The sequence below is a fragment of the Papio anubis genome, chromosome 9 (assembly GCF_008728515.1).
Source record: "Papio anubis isolate 15944 chromosome 9, Panubis1.0, whole genome shotgun sequence".
NCBI lineage: Eukaryota > Metazoa > Chordata > Mammalia > Primates > Cercopithecidae > Papio > Papio anubis.
The window spans coordinates 25,779,950-25,800,332 of NC_044984.1; the positions used below are offsets into that span (position 1 = coordinate 25,779,950).

A 20,383-nucleotide genomic window follows, 5' to 3' on the forward strand; every position below is an offset into this window, starting at 1 on the left:
GCCACTCTGTCCTGCCTGGAACGTGAATCATTCCTTTTCCAGCATATTCATGCTATAAATGCTACGAGCCCATTAGTAGCCTTCTTGGTGATCAGATCCATGGTCGAGGTATCATGGTGCTTGTGTTCAAGGTCCATAGTAGCCTAACGCTATGTCACAGTACCTATATCATTCATCTCAGTTTATCTCATTATGTAGGTATTTTATCATCTCACATCATCCCAAGAAGGATGAGTACAGTACAATAAGATATTTTGAGAAAGAGGGAGAGAGACCAAGAGACTACATTCATATAACTATTATAATATATTGCTAAAATTGTCCTATTTTATTCTTATTGTTCTTGATCTCCTCCTGCTTTGCCTAATTTATAAATTACACTTTATTATAGGTATGTATGTATAGGAGAAAACAGTATATACAGTATAGGGTTCGAGACCATCTGAGGTTTCAGGCATCCACTGGGGTTCTTGGAATGTCTTCCCTGAGGATATGGGGGCTACTGTAATATGCTTTCATATGTTAGATCATACAAAATAATACTTTCAAATGTCTCTTACCACTTTTCAGGAAATCTACATGTGCATCTTTGTGATGAAGTAGCTCCACATCATAATTGGCAGATGTGTTAGCATGCTGTTCTTCCTTGAAGCAAAATTTCAAACATTAAAAAAAACATGGTTTTGCTTTCAAAATAATAAAATCATTAATTATTCATTTTGCTTTTTGTTTAAAATGAGGTCAAATACATTCAATAATAATTAGCTAAAACAATGGGATAATCTATTTAAAGATGCAAGTTTTCCATGCAACATAAACTCCATTAAAAAACAACTGGCCATATACAGGTAATACAGTATTTAATGATTTTTTTTACATTATGTCAGAATTAACAAAGATGACTAATTCAGAAATTTTGAATTTTTTTTACTCCAAATGCATTGTCTTGCCAATATTTTTAATATGCAAATATAATGTAATTGAAATAATTTACATAAATTTAAAGTGAAATCATTGTTAAAAAGAGGAAATAGCATCTTTAAATACCTACAGTGAATTAGCAAATATCAATTATATAAAATACAAACTAACAAACAAGTTTAGTAACTTGTTTTCAGTAATAGGAAATAGGAATTTCAACATTATCTATTTACCAAAAAACACAAAGATTGAAGAGTCACACCAGCAGCACACAAATATGATCAAAATTAACAGGCAAGCTATCAGAGTATTTTTCTTATAACATGTGACATTATATATATTAAAGTGTACCTATTCTGTTATTTACTTCTGCATCCAAAAGGTTCTACAGGGTAAGCCTAAAATTTGTAGTGAAAAACCAGCCAATGGCATTAAGAAATAATGAAAAGATTATATTTCTCATGCTATTTATTATTCATAATATAGTGGCAGAAAATAGAAACTGGAATGTAAGAAAAATTTGAATTTTTAGATATAGTGGCTACTTTATATTTGTAAACATAATCAATACAATTAAATTCAATTTCACTCAGTAAAAACTCATTTGAAGCTTACTACAGGCCAGCCACTGTGCGAGCCCTAGAACAACTTAATGATAGCGTTAACATGATGAAAAGCAACAGATAGCAATACGTTCCTTAAAAAATCCACCAGTAAAATCACAGGGCTCACATCTACGGTCTTTCAGTTAGAGAGTAATAAACTAATTTAAAACTATGAGCTATTTTCCCCTAGTTAGACCTATTAGCTATAGACACCTTTATACCAAGTGGGCAACATCAAAAATATAGAGAATAAAAGATCCACTAGAATACACAAAGTAAGCAAAATCTAATAACACAGCTGTCAGGGAAAGAATCACAGAATAATAATTTAAAATAGAAATTGTATTTTGATGAAAACAATGAGAGCTTTTTTTTTTTTTTTTTTTTTTTAAGAGAGCTCACATAACATGTTCTTTTAGAAAACAAAAATATAGCATTTTATTCTGTGATCCTTTCCGGTTGCTTTTCAGTATTTACTGACCTGGTCAAAGACATTGAATGTGGGCTAGCAAAACAGAAAATATGATATGGGGAGAAAAGGTAAAGGTTCAATTAAAATAAATAATACATGTCCAACAATTTTTTATTTTTATTTTTTTATATTGAGATGGGATCTTACTATGTCGACTAGACTAGTCTCAAACTCCTGGCCTCAAGTAATCCTCCCATTTCAGTCTCCCAAAGTGCTGGAATTACAGGCATGAGCTACCGCTCCTGGCCTCAAACAAATACTTAAAAAGCAAAGCAGTGCTTTCAAAACAGCAGGAAAAAGAACTGCCTACCTTCATTGGAATATTTGTAATAGTAGTTGAAGCCAAGTCAAAATGTTGCTGTACTAAAATATTCAGTTTGGTAGCAAGATGCCGTCCTGCACGAACACTATGAACTTCACTGGTTAAAACTGGGGACAACTACAGAAAAATATGCAAGAAAAATTATCCACAAAATATTAATTCATTGTAACCTGCTATTTTACTATAAATCCATTAAAATTAAGTATTTTTAACTTTTTAGAAGTTGGAAAAAAAGGTCCATAAATTAACCATGACAACTATTTTAGCGATATATTTTCATGCACTCATTCACTCACCACATATGTATTAATCAGTTTGCTAGATACCAGAAACTGTGAATATATTGAACACAGCAGTGAATAGACATGATCCCTGTCCTCCTGAAATTTACAGTGAAATATTTAAATAGATTTCTTTATAATTATTACTTTTTATCTATATGCAAAATGGATTTGAAGGATACTGTAGAAAAAGTAATTTATTTTGTTGAGAGGACAAAACCCTGCAGATAAAACTAAAAGAATGTAGAAATCACTACAAAAATTTCATTCTGTCATCAATAAATAAGGCAGCTAGAAGTAGTGTACAACAAGATAACACAAAATCTTTCTCATTCCAGGGCAAAATATTAATTACAAATAAATTTTCATTATCATAAAATAAAACTAACATTGCCACATTATCAAAAGAGGCAGAAAAAAGTTAATAAAAAAGAGGCTTACACTGGAAACCACTTAAAAACAGTTTCCAGTTTTTAACTGGAAACCACTTAAAAACACAATGATAGCAATAATGACTAAAAATACCACTTAACTACAAAAATTCATGGACTAAGGTAATACTCGCGATGTTTATATTAAATAATGCAAAATGAAAAATCAGATATATAGAATATATCTACATTTCTAAACATAAATTACTGATAGAGAATATTATGATGTGGATCCATTTAACAATCAACAGGATCATCTTTTCCTTTAAAATTGTTCAAACTTATTTAAAAGGTAAAACTAACGTTGGAAAATAAGATTTTTCCCTCTGAATGTGTAAAATTAATTTTTTATTGGAATATATTTTTGTTAAAGAGTGTATTGCTTCTCTAATAAGGAAAAATATTTTTATAGAATAAAAATAATCACTAAAGTAATTAAAATTTTAGGAGCAATACAAACTATGTATGGTTTGCAATACTTTTTGATAAACATCAAGAGGCAGGCAGAATAGAAAACACTTTAAAATCTACAATTAGACCATAAAGAACCACCCTAGATGTCTTGCCATAGAGGTTTACTTTGAAAACTCAAAATATTTTCTTGGCAGAAAATATTGGTAATGGATCATTTTAATAATAACCCTTCTCAGTATTTATTATTATTAACCACAATGGTCTTTTCTTTCATTATTTCAACACTCACCTCTTTTTTAGAACGATCAGATACAAGGCTGTCTTCACCAACTGGGTAGGTATGGATCAAGACCAACTCACATTTTTGAATCTGCATGAGACTTAAAGAGAAATTTTTGACTTAAAATATAAGAATACATAGTATGTAATGAATTCAGGCAGGTGAACTATTAAAACCTTAACGTATTAAAACAGCATATAGCTACAATCAGATATTACTCTTAACCCAAAAGCTAAATATTAGATAGGCAGTATATGCAATTGCTACACCAGTATGAACACTTAATGAGTATACAAATTTAATTTAAATGCAAAAAATAATAATTTGCTGTGTTTGAAGGATAAAATAAAGATAAAACTCTTATAATTAAGTATAATTTTCAATAGACAACTGCAACAGTGAAAATGAATAAATATTGTATTAATTTCCCTTATACTAATGTTTCTTAAGGATAAAATCAGGCAATACTAACCATTAGCTATAATTAGTTATTTCCAAGAATATAGGATTGGTAATGCTAAAAATTTCCCCCAACTTTTTATTTTGAAATTTCCAGACCTACAGGAAAGTTGAAAGAAAAGTACTATTAAATGAACAACCATATGTCCTTCACCTAGAGTCACTGTTAGCTATATTTGCTTTCTCTATATACTATAACTAAGTAGATACACACTTTTTAATTAAACTATTTGAGAGTAAGTTGCAGAGGGCTTGACGTGCAGTCCTAAACACTTCAGCATGCTTCTCCTAGTGAGAACAATCCTACTCATAACAATACTATGACTGCACCTAAGAAAATTAATAATCACTCTAAAAAAGTCCACATTGCAATATCCAAACATGTCTTTACTAGCTGTGACACAATCACAAATATACATATTGGTCTCTGCTCATGCTTCCTAGCACAGAGCTCCTGAAATCCTTGTAACTTCCTAAATGACAGGGGTGCTAGGAGCATCTTTTGCTCTAGCATTTGGTTTCTGACCCCAGTTCTTGACACATAGCTCTTAAGTTCCTTGGAATTTCCTGGGTGACAGGAACATCTTTTCTTCTACTGAAGCAACTTTAGTGGGATCCTGGACAGCTCCCCAATGGGGTCTGGACACCAGAAAGAACAAGCAATGATTAGAAGCTCAGCAGCATTCAGCCCCGCTCTGCTATCCTCCAGAGAGGGCAGAGAAGCTAGATAGTGAGTTAATAATCAATCACACCCAAACGAAGCCTCTATAAAAATCCCTACGTATGGGGCTCAGAGAGCTTCTAGGTTAGTAAACACATCCATGTGCTGGGAGGGAGGTACACCCCAACTCCACAGGGACAGAACCTGATGCACTTGGGATCCTTCCAACCTCACCCTCTTCATGTGGCTGTTCATCTGTTTCCTTTATAATAAATCAGAAAACTGAAATGTTTCCCTGAGTTCTATGAGCCCATCAGAACAAAGTATTGAACGTGAGGAGGGGATTGTGGAAACACCTAATTTGTAGCCAAGTCAGACGAAAGTGTGGGGAACCACTAGTCGAGATTTGTGTCTAAGTGGGGTACAGTCTTGTGGAACTGAGTCTGCAATAACTAATCTGTGGGGTCTGTATTAACTCCAAGGAGTGTCACAATTGAATTGTAGGACACACAGTTGGTATCCACAGAGTTGGAGAATTAATTGGTGTGGAAGAAAAACCCACACATTTGATCAAAAGTACTAGAGTGAGTATAGAGGAAAAAAAAAACTTTTTCCTTTTCAGAAACAGAAAAAGTTTTTTGAAAAATCACACAATGAACTACTTGTTACGTTCAGATGTGGTACATAGTGAATAATGCCACTAACAACTTGCATATTTTACAATTTTTAAAAAATTAAAATGAAAATGTTATTTATTTTTTTTTGAGACATGGTCTTGCTCTGGAGTGTAGCTGCCCAGGCTGGAGTGTAGTGGCACAGTCTCGGTTCAGTGCAACCTCTGCCTCCCAGGCTCAAGCAATTCTCCTGCCTCAGGGGCCTGAGTAGCTGGGACTACAGGCACATGCCACCAGACCTGGCTAATTTTTGTATTTTTCGTAGTGTAGAGACAGGATTTTGCCATGTTGCCTAGGCTGGTCTTCAACTCCCGAGCTCAGGTTATCTACCTGCTTCAGCCCCCCAAAGAGCTGGAACAACAGGCATAAGCCACTACACCCAGCACATTTTACAAATTTGAAACACAACTATGAGACTAAACCATCAAAACAAATACACATTATAAACTTATGTATCATTATATCCTTTTGATCACCTTTCTTGTGGGAGAAAAGTAAAATATTAAAGTGAAAGACAAAATGAAAAAAAAAGTTTCTGATCAAACATACGTTTTTTGACTAATTTGTTGAGTCAGTAGAGAATTCAGGGAAATGCTACCAGTCACTTTTAAGTTATTGGAAATAATTATAACATATATCTATCAATGTGAATATATTTATTTCATTTATGAATTATGAATTATACTCACTGATCTGAATTTGCAGCAAGCTTGTTATGTTCATGAATCGTTTCCTGGACACAATCTTCAAGCATTCGCACATGACTATCACTATGGCATAAAAAAGATGTAGCAAATTTAAAGAAATAAACAGTAAAAGTTCAAAACACTCTTCTGCTATGTTATATTCTTCTATTACCGTGTTATAGACATTAAAGTTACTTCAATAAGGACTATCTTTAGTGTGCTCAGTCATACCACTAAACAACTAGCTGAAAATCCATTGAGGAAAAATGTTAAATTTATCTACACGATGGCAATCTAAACAGTTTTCTTTTTTTTTGAGACGGAGTCTCGCTCTGTCGCCCAGGCTGGAGTGCAGTGGCCAGATCTCCGCTCACTGCAAGCTCCGCCTCCCGGGTTCGTGCAATTCTCCTGCCTCAGCCTCCCGAGCAGCTGGGACTACAGGCGCCCGCCACCTCGCCCGGCTAGTTTTTTTTTGTATTTTTTTAGTAGAGACGGGGTTTCACCGTGTTAGCCAGGATGGTCTCGATCTCCTGACCTCGTGATCCGCCCGTCTCGGCCTCCCAAAGTGCTGGGATTACAGGCTTGAGCCACCGCGCCCGGCCCTAAAGTTTTCAATGAGATAAGTCTTTATTTTAGAATGGAACACAGCCTCAATATTAAAAGGCAAAACAAAAAAAAAAAAAGGAAAAAAATCAGAAAGGCCACTTGTAATATGCTTAAACGTAAACATGTGAACATGCTGTCTCTAGTTTTTTGAAAAACTACAATAGGATTTAAAAATTCCCACAGTGGAAGAATTGCTATAATCAACACCTCACCTTTTTGCATTAGTAATGCAGATTATTCGTCCTCTATTTCCAACACGTTCTGCATTCTCCATGAGTAGAGTACGAGCCTCATGTTGGTATTCGGTAATTTTGCAGAGAGTTTCCACTGCTGCAACTAGACCATGCAGAATACTGCAGCACTCTGGATCTGCCCGAGGATTAGGAGGCCCAACAGCAGCTAATGCCGCCATTAGCTAAGTAAAAGGGAAAACAATTATGTTGACAAGAGTATGTGCAATTCAGATAAAAATATCACAAGAAAGAAAACTACACACCAATGTATCTTATATATATGGACATGATCATTCTTAAAAAAATAGTACGAAATCCAGTAACACACAAAGAAGAATTATACACCATGAACAAGTGGGATTTATTCTAGGAATGCAAAGTTTATTTAATATACAAATATCAATTATTACAATACATCATACATCAATAAAATAAAACTCACATGATCATCTCAATAAACACAGAAACAGCACTTGACAAGATCTAAGACCTTTTCATAATTAAAAAAATTAGGAACAGAAGGCAACTTCCTCAAGAAGACAAACGACACCTATGAAAAACCCACTGCTAACATCATACTTAACAGTGAAAGATTGGATGAATTCTCCCTACACATCAGTAACAAAGAAGTTTATTCTCATCACTTCTATTCAACGCTGTACTGGAAGCTCTAGCCAGGGCGATAGGAAAGAATAAGAAATAAAAGAAATCCATGCCAAGCTCAGTGGCTCATGCCTGTAATCCCAGTACTTTGGGAAGCCAAGGCAGGACAATTGCTTGAGGCCAAGAGTTCAAGACCAGGCTAGGCAACAAAGCAAGACACCGTTTCTACAAAAAGAAAAGAAAAGAAAAAAAAAAAAAACTAAACTAAAAAATCAGCTAGGTGTGGTAGTGTACACCCATAGTCCTAGCTACTTAGAAAGCTGAGGCAGAAGGATTGCTTGAGTCCGGGAGTTCAGACTCTGAACTCTGGCCTAACTGATGAAGAGAGAGAAGAGAGAGAGAAAGACAGAAAGACAGAAAGGAAGGAAGAAAGGAAGGAAGGAAGGAGAGAGAAAGAAAGGGAAGAAAGGAAGGAAGAGAGAAAGGAAGGAAGAAAAGAAAAAGGGAAGGAAGGAGAGGGAAGAGGAAGGAAGGAAGGGGGAGAGAGAGAGAGAGAGGATGAACAGAATCCAGATCGAAAAGAAAGAGGTAAACCTATTTCTACGTTGCAGAGAACATTATGCTGAATTTACAAAATCCCAAGATATCCACTAAAAAACTATTACAACTAATATACAAGTTTGGCAAACCTGTAGTATACAAGATGAATACACAAAAATCAATTGTATTTCTATATACTTATAATAAACAATCTGAAGACTAATTTTCTTTTAAATCCCACTTAAAACAGCATCAAAAATAAAACACTTAGAAATAAATTTAACAAGAACTATAAAACTTACACTCTGAAAACAACAAAACATTGTTGAAAGAAATTAAAAATCTAAAAAATGAAAACACATACCATGCTCATGGATTGGAAGAGTTTATATTGTTAAGATGGCCATATTATCCAAACTGACCTACAGTGTCAACATAATCCCCAACTTCTTTGTAGTAATTGATAAGGTGATTCTAAAATTCATATGGAATTGCAAGGGACCCAGACTGGCCAAAACAATCTTCAAAAAGAACAAGGTAAGAAGACTCACACTTCCTATTTTAAAACTTACTACAAAACAATGGTAATCAAGATAGTGTAGTACTGGCACAGGATAGATACAGAGACATAGAAAGGTTTAACATAGGGAAAAGGTGTGGAATGGATAACTAAAGCTAAACATTAAATATAGACAAGATTATACATAATTTATACAAAATGTAAATTCTTTTACATATTCTTGAACACCAGTGATTTGCTATACAGTTGCTTTCACAAGTGGAGTCTCCCCCTCCATTCAAAATTTAAAAGCAATGAACGGGATATCATGTATCTTCACCTTGGGAAAGCAGAAAAAAGTAATAATTCCTTTATGACCAGCATACCTGTCCATCAAAAGCACACTTTTACTGAACTGCAGAGGTACAGTAGGTACAAATCTGTGTAGATTTGTACTTATTTTTATTCATATACTGCTAGAAAGCCTTCACACTTCTTTCACAGTACCTCTTGAAAAAGGTAAAACATTTCTTTCACAGTATTTAAAAAAGACAGTACAGTGGAAATGTATGGAATTCTTAAAATTGTTTTTTCAGGTAATAGTATATTAAGAACATTCTGTAATGATATTAGTGCAAAGCCAAGCCAATCAAAGCCTACTGAGTGAATTCCCTCAAAAGAATGAAAAATTAGCTATGTTTACATATATTATACTAATCACATTTTAAGACCAAACAGTATGATAAAACACATTTTCTTTAAAAGTGTTCTATTTAAAACTAACCTCGGAGAAAAATAAAATTACACTAAATTAAAAAAAAGAAAAAGAGGCCGGGCGTGGTGGCTCATACCTGTAATCCCAGCACTTTGGGAGGCCGAGGCGGGCAGATCACTTGAGGTCAGGAGATCGAGACCATCCTGGCTAACACGATGAAACCCCATCTCTACTCAAAACACAAAAAATTAGCCAGGCGTGGTGGCACACACCTGTAGTCCCAGCTACTCGGGAGACTGAGGCAGGAGAATCGCTTGAACCAGGGAGGCGGATGTTGCAGTAAGCCGAGATTGCACCACTGCACTCCAGCCTGGGCAACCGAGCGAGACTCTGTCTCAAAAAAACAAAAAGGAAAAGAAAAGGAAAACAAAAAATAGTAATTTAAAAAAAACACCTCAGATGGGATTGTTACCACTGTATAGGACCCATTCACAAAAAAATTTTGACATTAAACAATTCAAATAATGTATTCAATTATTTCACTAAAGCCTTGTTTCTCATGTTGTTCATATTCACTGTGAAGGACCTCATAGACTGAAGTCTTCTATCCAACTAAATAACGGCAAAGAACATAAGCTACTAGTAACTCAGTATCTTTAGACAATGTTAAAACATAAACCTAACTGGTTGAGCATGAGTTGGTTTCTGCTTCCTCCACTAAAATCGAAGTAAAAGATTTTACTTTTTAAAAAACATAAACCAGGGCTGGTCGTGGTGGCTCACACCTATAATCCTAGCACTTTGGGAGGCCAAGGCGGGCGGATCACCTGAGGTCAGGAGTTCAAGACCAGCCTGGCCAACATGATGAAACCTCGTCTCTACTAAAAATACAAAAATTAGCCAGGCGTGGTGGCAGGTGCCTGTAATTCCAGCTACTCAGGAGGCTGAGGCAGGAGAATTGTTCAAACCCAGGAGGCAGAGGTTGCAGTGAGCCTAGATCGCGCCACTGCACTCCAGCCTGGGCAACAAGAGCGAAACTCAGTCTCAAAACAAACAAACAAAAACAACACAGAAACCAAAAAAGAAAGCATAAACCCACAAGCATGAAGTGAGTGGAAGAGACAAGAACAAACAAGATAGACATCAACAAGAATGTATAAAAATGGATGAAGAAGCGGTGATGAACTTAATAGGACTGAATATGCAGAAATCTAAGTGCCCGTGGAAGGTAAAAGGCAAAATAATATACCCTGCAGAATCCAGGAGAAGTTCAAGAACTGGAGGCACCAATTACCAAACACAGCGGGGTAAGGCAAGATACTAAAAATGTCAATAGCTTGAAGTCAGTTTAAAGAACAACTTGACTCCCAGATCTTACTTACACCCTACCTGTGTAAGTGACTACCTCTCCCCTACCCGACAAGATACAGAATCACACTCCTTGGAAGAACTGAAACTGAAAGTTATCAAACATGGATACCAAAAGCATATGAGAGAGTAAAGGTAAGATACTAAATCACTACTGCACAATAGAACTTACTGTGATGATGGAAATGTTCTCTATCTGTGCTGTCCAATACAGTAGCTGCTATCTATGTGAGGCTTACTGTGCATCTGAATATGGCTAATGCTACAGGGGAAATGGTATAACTTACCCTCTCCCCTTCCTCCCAGAGAGCTGACAACCAAGTTGTCATACAGATAAAAGAGTAGAAGAACAGTCCCAGAGAGACCATCTGTCAACTCCAGTGTTTGGAGGTTCCCTAGTGCAAACCATCGGCTTAAACTACAATGAAGTATAGTCAGCAATACCTACTCCACAATGTGTAGATTTTCTAATCTGCCATTTAGTGCCTTGCTTTTAAGTAAGACTGCCTACCTAAGTATCAGCAGGCATTTAAGAAAAGCCTCAACATGAAAAGAACTTGAGAACACAGAAGGAACAAAAGAAAACCTCAAATAAACTAATGTTAATACCTGCAGGTAAAATTACACCCATAAAACAAGAAAAGGATATGCCAAAAATAGACATAATTAGAGTGTAAGTCAAAGTTCTTAGAAATTAAAAGTACAACCAAATAAAAAGTTCTATACAAGGGTTAAAAGCTTCAAAAAAGCAGAATGACTGACAATGAGATGATTAGTGAGAAAAAGAGTAAGGAATTTAATGCAGGAGGTCTAACATCCCAAGAATGGATATTCCAGAAAGACACAGAACACAGAGACAATAACATTATCAAAGAACAATGCAGGGAAATTTCCCTGTACTGGAAAATATGAAGCCTAGCACTATGGATGAGAACAGATCAACACCAAGGCACATCTTGAGATTCTAACAGCTTTCAGAGGGAAATTATAAAGAAAAATGGTGTTAGGTTTCTCAGCACTGGAGGCTTAACATGTAATTTTGTGGAGTATATAATGCCCTCAAAATTTTGAGGAAAAAGTTATTTCCAACACGGATTTTCTACACCCAAAGTATCAGCAAAGGGCAAGGTAAACTACAGGCATCCCAGAGGTTATGTTCTACCAAAACAAAAGATTACACAAAGAAAATAAGAGGAAAGAAGTGGGATCTGAAAAATAGGGAGAGAAGGATGACAGCAGTGCAGTGGGCCTAGAAAGCAGCCAGTTCAAACTGGAGCAGAAGACTGGGCTCCAAGACTGTGCTCTTCATCCATTTTTATACATTCTTGTTGATGTCTATCTTGTTTGTTCTTGTCTCTTCCACTCACTTCATACTTGTGGGTTTATGCTTTCTTTTTTGGTTTCTGTGTTGTTTTTGTTTGTTTGTTTTGAGACTGAGTTTTGCTCTTGTTGCCCAGGCTGGAGGTTTTTCCTCAGGGGACAAAACCAAACAGCTGAATTATCTAACACATTTATGATCACAATACTGGGCGGTTTTGTAGAAGCATGAGGAAAAGCAGCAATGGATATTATGAAAAGAAAACACATGAAGGGGACAAAAAGGAGATACTAAATAATTCTAGGAAAAAACAAAAAGCTATATAAGGAACTAACCATATATATTACTTGGCTTAACAGTGAATAATACTTTATGTAGATGTTATAATGCAAACATGAAACTTTGAAAACTGACATATTAATATTGAGAACACAAGGGAAGGGGGCAGGCATTGGACACATGAAGGTCAGGAGTTCAAGACCAGCCTGGCCAACATGGCTAAACCCTATTTCTACTAAAAACTACAAAAATTAGCCGGGCGTGGTGGCACATGCCTGTAGTCTCAGCTACTCGGGAGGCTTAGGTAGGAGAATCTATTGAACCTGTGAGACAGAGGTTGCAGTGAGCTGAGATGGCGCGATGCACCCCAGTCTGGGTGACAGCAAGACTCCGTCTCAAAATAAATAAATAAGTAGATAAATAAACAGAAAACTCAATAAACGGAATAAAAACACGTTATTTAGAAATCTGCAAGTAAATACGACAACCGCTAAAACATGGAAGTTTGCTTGGGGGTGCTCGGGGTAGGGAATGACTAGAATGGAGATAGCTGTTTTCTTTTCATATAACTTGGCATTTTAACACTATATGCAAATCCTAGAGTGATTTAAAAAATTGGTCATTTTTTAAAAAAGTATTACTACATTTAGATAATTTTTACAAACGGCCACATCTCAAAATCTAACCATACCTCCTGTAAATTTTGGTCTTCTTGAGTCCAAGAATTTAAAACATGTGCTCCAGAATCACTCACAATAAAATTCACCTAATAGATTCCAAAGAAACAATTAGTATTCAACTCCAATTTCACTCAATTACCAACATATTTTCAAGTAACATGCAATTTCTAACACTGTTTCACTGATTCATTCATTCACTCATTTTATAGTCACAGAATGTGTAGCACATGCCAGGTGTTATTGCTGGCACTGAGTATATGGCTATAGAGTGAAGAATAAAAAAGTTCTGTTACAATGCGGGGAAAGTCAGGGGAGGGGAGTCTACCAGGACAAAGGGCATTGCAGGAAGATTACAAACAAATAAATGAACAAGATAATTTCACAGAGTGATAAACGTTATGAAGAATAAGTTAATTAGCTACTTTAGATTGGGTGATCAGAGAAGGACTCTCCATAGCAGTGGCAACTGAAGGCAATCCAAAGCCAGCCACTGTAAATCAGGGATAATCTGGGTACAGCAAACAACAAATGCAAAGGCATCTGAGCACATACCCTGGAAAGGGCGAAAGTCAGAGCAGGCAGTGGGAGAGGAGACAAACTCAGAGAAATAGGCAGGAGCTGCATCATATAGGGCACTGAAAGCCAAAATAATGTATATGGACTTTACGCTAAGTTTTAAAGTAAAATGCAAATTTTAAAGTAAAATGAAAATTTAAAATTACCTGCTATCAGGTAAGATAATGACAAGGAATATTTTCGAAAACTTATCAAATGATGATTCTGACCTATGTTCCTTTTTGGGTAGAGGGTTAGATTTCTCTCTTTACTCTGGACAACACGATCTAATCTATGATCTTTTTCCTTATATATAGATGAAATACTAGTTTTCCTTTCTCCCCCAAGAAGTCTGATAATTGGTCTTCTCTTCCAAGGCTTATCTGACAGGGACATATTTTACAAGCCACTTCACTTAGATTTATCTCTTTTAAAGCTTACATCAAGGAAGTAAGTGTTATATTGACATGGGAGGAAACTGAGGCTTGGAGAGATTAAGAAATATGATCAAAGTCACACGGCTGGTAGCTAACCATGCCAAGGTCTGAACCAAAGCCTGTGCTCTACATCAGTTATATTCCCTCTCATTATATATTTTTATCATACACAGAATGCACACAAATTTTAAGAAGGGCTTATATTTTAATTTGGAATATATCTGAATGTATAATATCAGACTATGTTCACCTTTACTCTACTGCCCTACCTTCCTCAGTCTAAGAATTGGCTAGGTCCCAGCCTAGGCTGCTTCAAGTAAGACAGAAAGCAAGTCTTCCACTTGTGGCTAACCAAATGACTTCCCCAAAATAAGACATTTAAGATACTGAATTCTAAGACTAAACTTTAATACCCGTAATTTCTATCAATCATCCATTTCTCTTCTTAATGATAAACCATTTCCACTCAGCGTTCTTAAAAAAGTATTTCTTTCTAATATGGCCAAACAATACAGCGGTTTAGTATATATTTGCTAAACTTGCAAGCAGCCAGCCAGCTTAGGTTCAAATTCTGGCTCTGCCTCTAAGTAACTATGTGACTCAGGACAAGTTTCTTCTCTTTACCTCAGTTTCTGGATCTACAACAGGGAAGCAACAAACAAGACTGACACTCAGCTGCTACATGCCAGCACAGTTTGACAACAGCTCTCAATGGTCAGTCTGTGTTCTATACTGGTTGTTACATACTTTGACCATTGCTTCAATAACTACAGTTCCTACCTAAGATGACTGTTATGAGAATTAAAGAAATTAATAAGCATGAAGCACTTTGAAATATGTCTGGTACATGTAAGTGCTCAATAATTGTTAGCTGTTATTATTACTGGCCCCAATTAAACATCCATTATATATTCATCCCAAAGGGCAGCGTTACGTACCACATTTTAAGTAATAAACACACAGTCATAATCTACAGCAAATTCATATAAAAAATTCATTTATGCAGTTAAGTACATCCCCAAAATCATGATTTTGTTTGTACTTCACACTCACCAGCTTTTTGAAAGGAAATATATCATACATTATTCTACAATATTCCATGGAAGATTCTACTGAGCAAGTCCACAATGATTTAGATATGGGGGCCAAAGGAATGATTCCTTGGGTTCTATTCTTCACCAGCATATCAAACTCGACATGCTGCCTGCATGATTCTGCCATATAAGGGCAGTGATCCACAACAAACACTGTTTTATGAGATTCAGAAAAAATCTTCATTTTGTTTTGACCTGTAAAGGGAAAAACATATTAGCCAAATATTTATACATAACATTTAGTATCTTAAATTTTTTCTTATTTTCTCAAGAAGATTCTTTTCCTCAAGAAGACTTGATGGGGAACATGAGTAATATGTTCAAAGAAATCTGTCCAACAAAGGACAGTTTAATGAGGTCATGACCAGAAAGCAACGGTATCAATACACCATATGAGGCTGTTACTCTACCAGGCACAGACAAAATTACTAGTGCATACATTTTTGGTTTTGCTTTTAAAATGAACTTAAAATTGTCAGAGGGAAACATTTTGACATTTAATTGTATTTGATTCCCTTACATATACGAAACATAGTAAGTGACAAATACTCTTGAAATACACCTTTATGGTCCTTGCTAATTGACGTTCGTCACATATAAACCCCAAGCCAGTATTTTTGGACTTCCCTCCTAGAAAAACCTTTGAAGATTTCTGAAAAAGGGGGACTGGGGGGTAGGGGTGCGGAATTAACAGGAAAGTGGAGTGACAGCAAAAGAAAAGGCCAAAACAAAGATAAACATCTCCTAAGATAACCGCACATCAGGTCTTCGCCTTAGGATGAGGACCCCAACTTCACACTCTCCCCTTAGCTTTTGAAACATCACAGTAATTTACAAGGTAGAGCAGAAAAACTTAGTTGTTACCATCACACTGGTGTGGAAGAGGAAATTTAAAACTTTTAAAACTTTTACTTATTAAAACAGAGCATATGGTATTCCCCTGCTTCGCTAACAAAATCTTATACTGAATAGACAATCCACATTCGAAAAGCACATGGCAAGCAGAGCCAAAGTGTTAATCAAAACGAACTGATTTCTTACGATCCAGCTATTTTCACCTCCTGCTTTCAAGACGCATCTCCCCTTCACGCAAAACTCTCTGAGAAACCTTCTAGACCCACTTTGCTGCAGGGTGGGGGGTGGAAAATACAAGGTGAGTGGATAAGAAGACCTCAGGATCGAGGTTCGCTTACTTTCGTGCCTGGTCCTGCAGTGAAAACGAAGAGGCTATGGACCACAGCCTCTCTGGAAAAGGCTGCTGGCTGGGTGGGGAGAGTCAGCGCACAGTCGGGAGTGTCTGGTGCCACAGACAGGGGACTATGCTTTCCCCGATCATCTCCTAGCACACCGGTCCTTCCCAGGCTTCCTAAGAGCAAGAGCGCGCGTGCGCGTGCACACTCACACACTCGGGCTCGCGCGTGCGCACAGCGATCTCCGACAGCCCGGCCAAGTCTCCCTTCCCCCTCGGAGGGCCAGGCTTCCCAGTCGCCGAACAGGAAGAGGGCGGGGCCAAAGAGGAAAAAAAAAGCCTCCACCCCTCGAGATTTTCCACCCACTAATTTTCCCAGTCACCCATTGGGAAGCAGGATCTGGGCGACCTGAAAGCCTCCCCAACAGCGAAGTACCAACCACGGCCCCCTGAGCGTACGGCCCACCCACCCGGTCTCCCCTTCTCTGTCTCTCCACCCTGGCCGGTTTCCCCTGGAAAAACTCGCGAGACTTTGCGAGAGGCCGAGCGAAGGCCTCGGAGGGGAGGAATAGGGAGGGACATATAAGGGCCCCGCCCCGCCTTCTCGCGCAAAGCGGAGAGTGGTCGGTTTTGCCCCACCGTAACGCGAGGAAGGAAATCTCGCGAGGCTGGAGTCCTCCGGGAGAGCCGGTCGGAGGCGGTCGGCGGAGGTGTCTACCCATCCGGTGATGGGGCTGAACGCTACTGTCTTCCCGGACACGCCTACGCTGCCTCGGTGCGGCTCTGCGTCTGCTTGCTGAGCAGGCGGATTAGGGGCGCAGAGTCTCTTCCTTTGAGTGCTTAGGTCCCGGTTAGTAGAGGCTTTGAGTCCGCATCGCCACAGCTGACGGCTGCGAGGGACTAAGAGCAGAGTAAGTGGACTAAATCCAGGGACGGGAGCAGGGGTGGGCGACTCGGAGGCGTCCTTCGCTGGGGCAGTCTTTCGCCCGGGCCGGTGCCTTGCGCCTCTTGAACCACCGGCGCCCGGCCCTGGCCGCTTCCAGCCGCAGGTTCCCAGCTCCTGGGACCCGGAGTTCCTCTCCGCACCCTTCCGGCTCCGAGCTCCTCATAATGGAGATGGGGTGCGGAAAGTTTAGTGAAAAGCCTTGACCCTAACGCTTTGGACACACCTTCCGTATCTACTTTCATCCTGCCTTGGCCACCTGCGGGCTCACCACGGGACGGGGGACCCTTTCAGTCACCTGTTTGCAGCGTCTAATGGAGATAACTTGTTTCTTGAAACTGCTCTCCAAGGGGTATTACTCTTTTCTGGTTTACTTCTTGCCTTTCTTCTGTATCCCATCTCTGATAACGGTTCCAGTATCTGTCCTGCTATCCGAACTGGTAAACCAGGAATCATCCTTGGTTCTTCATTTCCACTCACACTGCATTGTATTATTTTTTTTTTTTTCGCCAGAATTAGTGCGGTTGCCCTCCCGCCCCCCGCCCTCCACTGGTTTCTCTGCTATAATCCTTCCATAGAGTTATTCTAAAATACATATTTATCTCTGTCTTTTCCTTAAACTTTTTAGTAACTGTATTGCTGACAGAATCAAATCCTAATTGTTAAGCACATCATCATTCAGGATCTTTTACAGTCTGCCCCAATCCATTTTACCTTTTAGTCTTGCTTTAATATCCGACCATACCAGACTATACTGGCTGTTTCCCCAAACATGCCATGCACTTTGACAGCTCTGTACTTTTGTACGTGCGGTACCATCTGTCTAGGATATTTACTGTTCCTCTCTTTTACCGCCTATCAAAACCCAATTCATAAATCATTGTCTTCTCATACTTCCCCAGGTGACATTGATACCGCTGTGCTCCCTACGCATTTGAAACATTTCTTCTGCAGTATTTATTAGGTTGTATTACTTGTTTCTGTATCTGTCTCTCCTGCCAATTTGAACCTGGATCTGTCTGGAATCAGGTCTTACTCATCTCTGAGAAAAAGTCCAATACTTGACACGTAGCAAGCATTATTTATATATACATATGTATATTTATTGAAATTGAATAGTTCTAAAGAATTCACCATAAGAGTTCTTCATCCTTTAAAATCATAGAATTTTGGAGCCAGAAGGAACTCTGTACATTGGCTTAAAGGCTCCTGACCTGTTTTGAATGTGAGAAACCCTGCACTTCTAATACACACGCAGTTGTACTTTTAGTAATTGTTGATTGAAATTACGTATAATGACAGAAAACTGCTATGCTTTTAAATGATTTTGTATTTTATTTTTGTAGTATCTTTATATTTGAGAAATGGAGCAGAAATCTCCATTGACTACAGACAGTGCTTGGAGTATGTGCATTCAGGCAACTCTTCCACTGACTCCTTCGCCTGTAGGTTAGAAATAGCTGGTTTATATTAGGTTCCTTCTTGAATTGTCATAACTGTTTAAACATATGTATATGAAACTTATATTCAGCCATAATTCTAAGGGAACGTGTAATATGTAAAAAAAATTCTCTAGTGTCATTACTTCCAAAATCTTTCTTCCAACTTTAAAAATTAATTTTCTTCAGAAAGTGTCTTTATACAGTTACAAACATATATTCATTCCACTGTTTTCAAGAACAGTGAAAATTTTCTTTGCTTTCAGATACAGCGATATGTCTGTGTAAATGCTTGTTTTTATATGTAATTTACATGCATTCTTTCTTGCATTCTTAAGATTATAAGTTTATATGAAAACCATGACTATACCTTTTAGTTATTTTCATATGGGTCAGTTCATATAATATTAGAGACATATACCTGAACATGAAAAAATTTAAACTAGATTGTTGACATTTAAAAACACATCTGTGGTGTATCAGTAGCCACAGTATTTCTGTGTAGATGTAGTGGTAGGAGTAGTGGATTGGCCGATAAGGGAAACAAAGTTTCCAATCAGTAAACATTCATTGATCTTATAGTTAATGTGACACCTAATTAAAATGGTTGCTAGGCTTTTATTAATGATCTAGAAAATACTTGAATTTTTTTTAGTCTTTAAAATTTCTCTTACATTTCATATATATTCCCATTTATTTTCTGAGGTTGGCTTGAAAAATATGACTTGAATTTCCTTAAATTTTTCTTAACCAAAATCTGAAATTAAACAGCTGGCAATTGCTGTCTTGGGTGGGTGGTGGTTTCTCTTTTATCAGCAGCAGAATGTTCTGAGCCTTCTGCCAGGAGTCTGACTGCAAAAGTCTTTGGGTGGTAAAGTGGGCGAGAATGTGACTAATGCAGAAAAGAAAAAAATAATTTTTTTAACTTGCTAAAAAAAACAAAAGATTCACCTGTAATTTGGACCTGCCTAGAGAAAATAATGTAAGTAAGTGTATTATGGCCAGTTAAGATAGGCACTACAAAAATAGGTCAAAAAGTTTAGAATATTCCTTTTTTACTGAAGTCTGTTTTTTTTTTTTTTTTTGAGATGGAGTCTTGCTCTGTTGCCCAGGCTGGAGTGCAGTGGCGCCATCTCGGCTTACTGCAAGCTCCACCTCCCGGGTTCACGCCATTCTTCTGCCTCAGCCTCCTGAGTAGCTGGGACTGCAGGCACCCGCCACCACGCCCGGCTAATTTTTTGTATTTTTAGTAGAGATAGGGTTTCACCGTGTTAGCCAGGATGGTCTCAATCTCCTGACCACATGATCCGCCCGTCTCGGCCTCCCAATGAAGTCTGTTTTTTAAAATTTGAAACTTGTTAGAGAGTTTGGAAAACAGTCTTCTTCCTCCCACTCCACTTCCTGGCCAAAAAAGAGGGGAAGCATAATGGTCTGCAAAAAAGGTGATAAAGTAAATGCATATTAAAAAATATTTTAAACTTTTGTGTGGTTTCACTTACAGGAAATGAACATGCAAATTCTTAGAAACTGTTGTCACTGTGTTTCTGAAATGCTAAAAAAATTATGCTTTGAGCTATCTACTGTTTATAATTCCTTTCCCCGACTAGGTAGGTTTTTATAGTTAACAAATTTTAAATGTAGTTCATTTTGATAGTAGTATTTCATTATGCAATCTGGAG

The 20,383-nt window shown here is 37.5% G+C and overlaps 2 protein-coding genes across 7 annotated transcripts in view; one reads left to right on the forward strand and one right to left on the reverse strand.

Annotated features, from left to right (window-relative positions):
• Window positions 1-16,900, reverse strand: part of INTS13 (integrator complex subunit 13) — a 34,059-nt gene extending 17,159 nt beyond the window's left edge. For 2 of the 5 annotated variants that reach the window (XM_021922127.2, XM_021922126.2), the window contains exons 1-8: window positions 16,793-16,900; window positions 15,093-15,328; window positions 13,059-13,133; window positions 7,025-7,227; window positions 6,210-6,290; window positions 3,736-3,826; window positions 2,309-2,437; window positions 561-645 (exon numbers count right to left, since the gene is read on the reverse strand). In XM_021922127.2, the coding sequence (XP_021777819.1) occupies window positions 561-645; window positions 2,309-2,437; window positions 3,736-3,826; window positions 6,210-6,290; window positions 7,025-7,227; window positions 13,059-13,133; window positions 15,093-15,317 (889 nt within the window). In that variant the 5' untranslated portion in view covers window positions 15,318-15,328; window positions 16,793-16,900. Of the gene's footprint in view, window positions 1-560; window positions 646-2,308; window positions 2,438-3,735; window positions 3,827-6,209; window positions 6,291-7,024; window positions 7,228-13,058; window positions 13,134-15,092; window positions 15,329-16,326 lie in introns of all 5 variants that reach the window. The other 3 variants (XM_021922128.2, XM_021922130.2, XM_021922129.2) reach the window with 3 other exon arrangements.
• Window position 16,901: 1 nt separating this feature from the next.
• The window catches only part of FGFR1OP2 (FGFR1 oncogene partner 2), a 28,461-nt gene continuing 24,979 nt past the window's right edge, over window positions 16,902-20,383 (forward strand). For both annotated transcript variants that reach the window (XM_003906138.3, XM_003906137.5), the window contains exon 1: window positions 16,902-17,233. The gene's annotated coding sequence lies outside the window, so the exon portion shown is untranslated. The remainder of the gene's footprint in view (window positions 17,234-20,383) is intronic.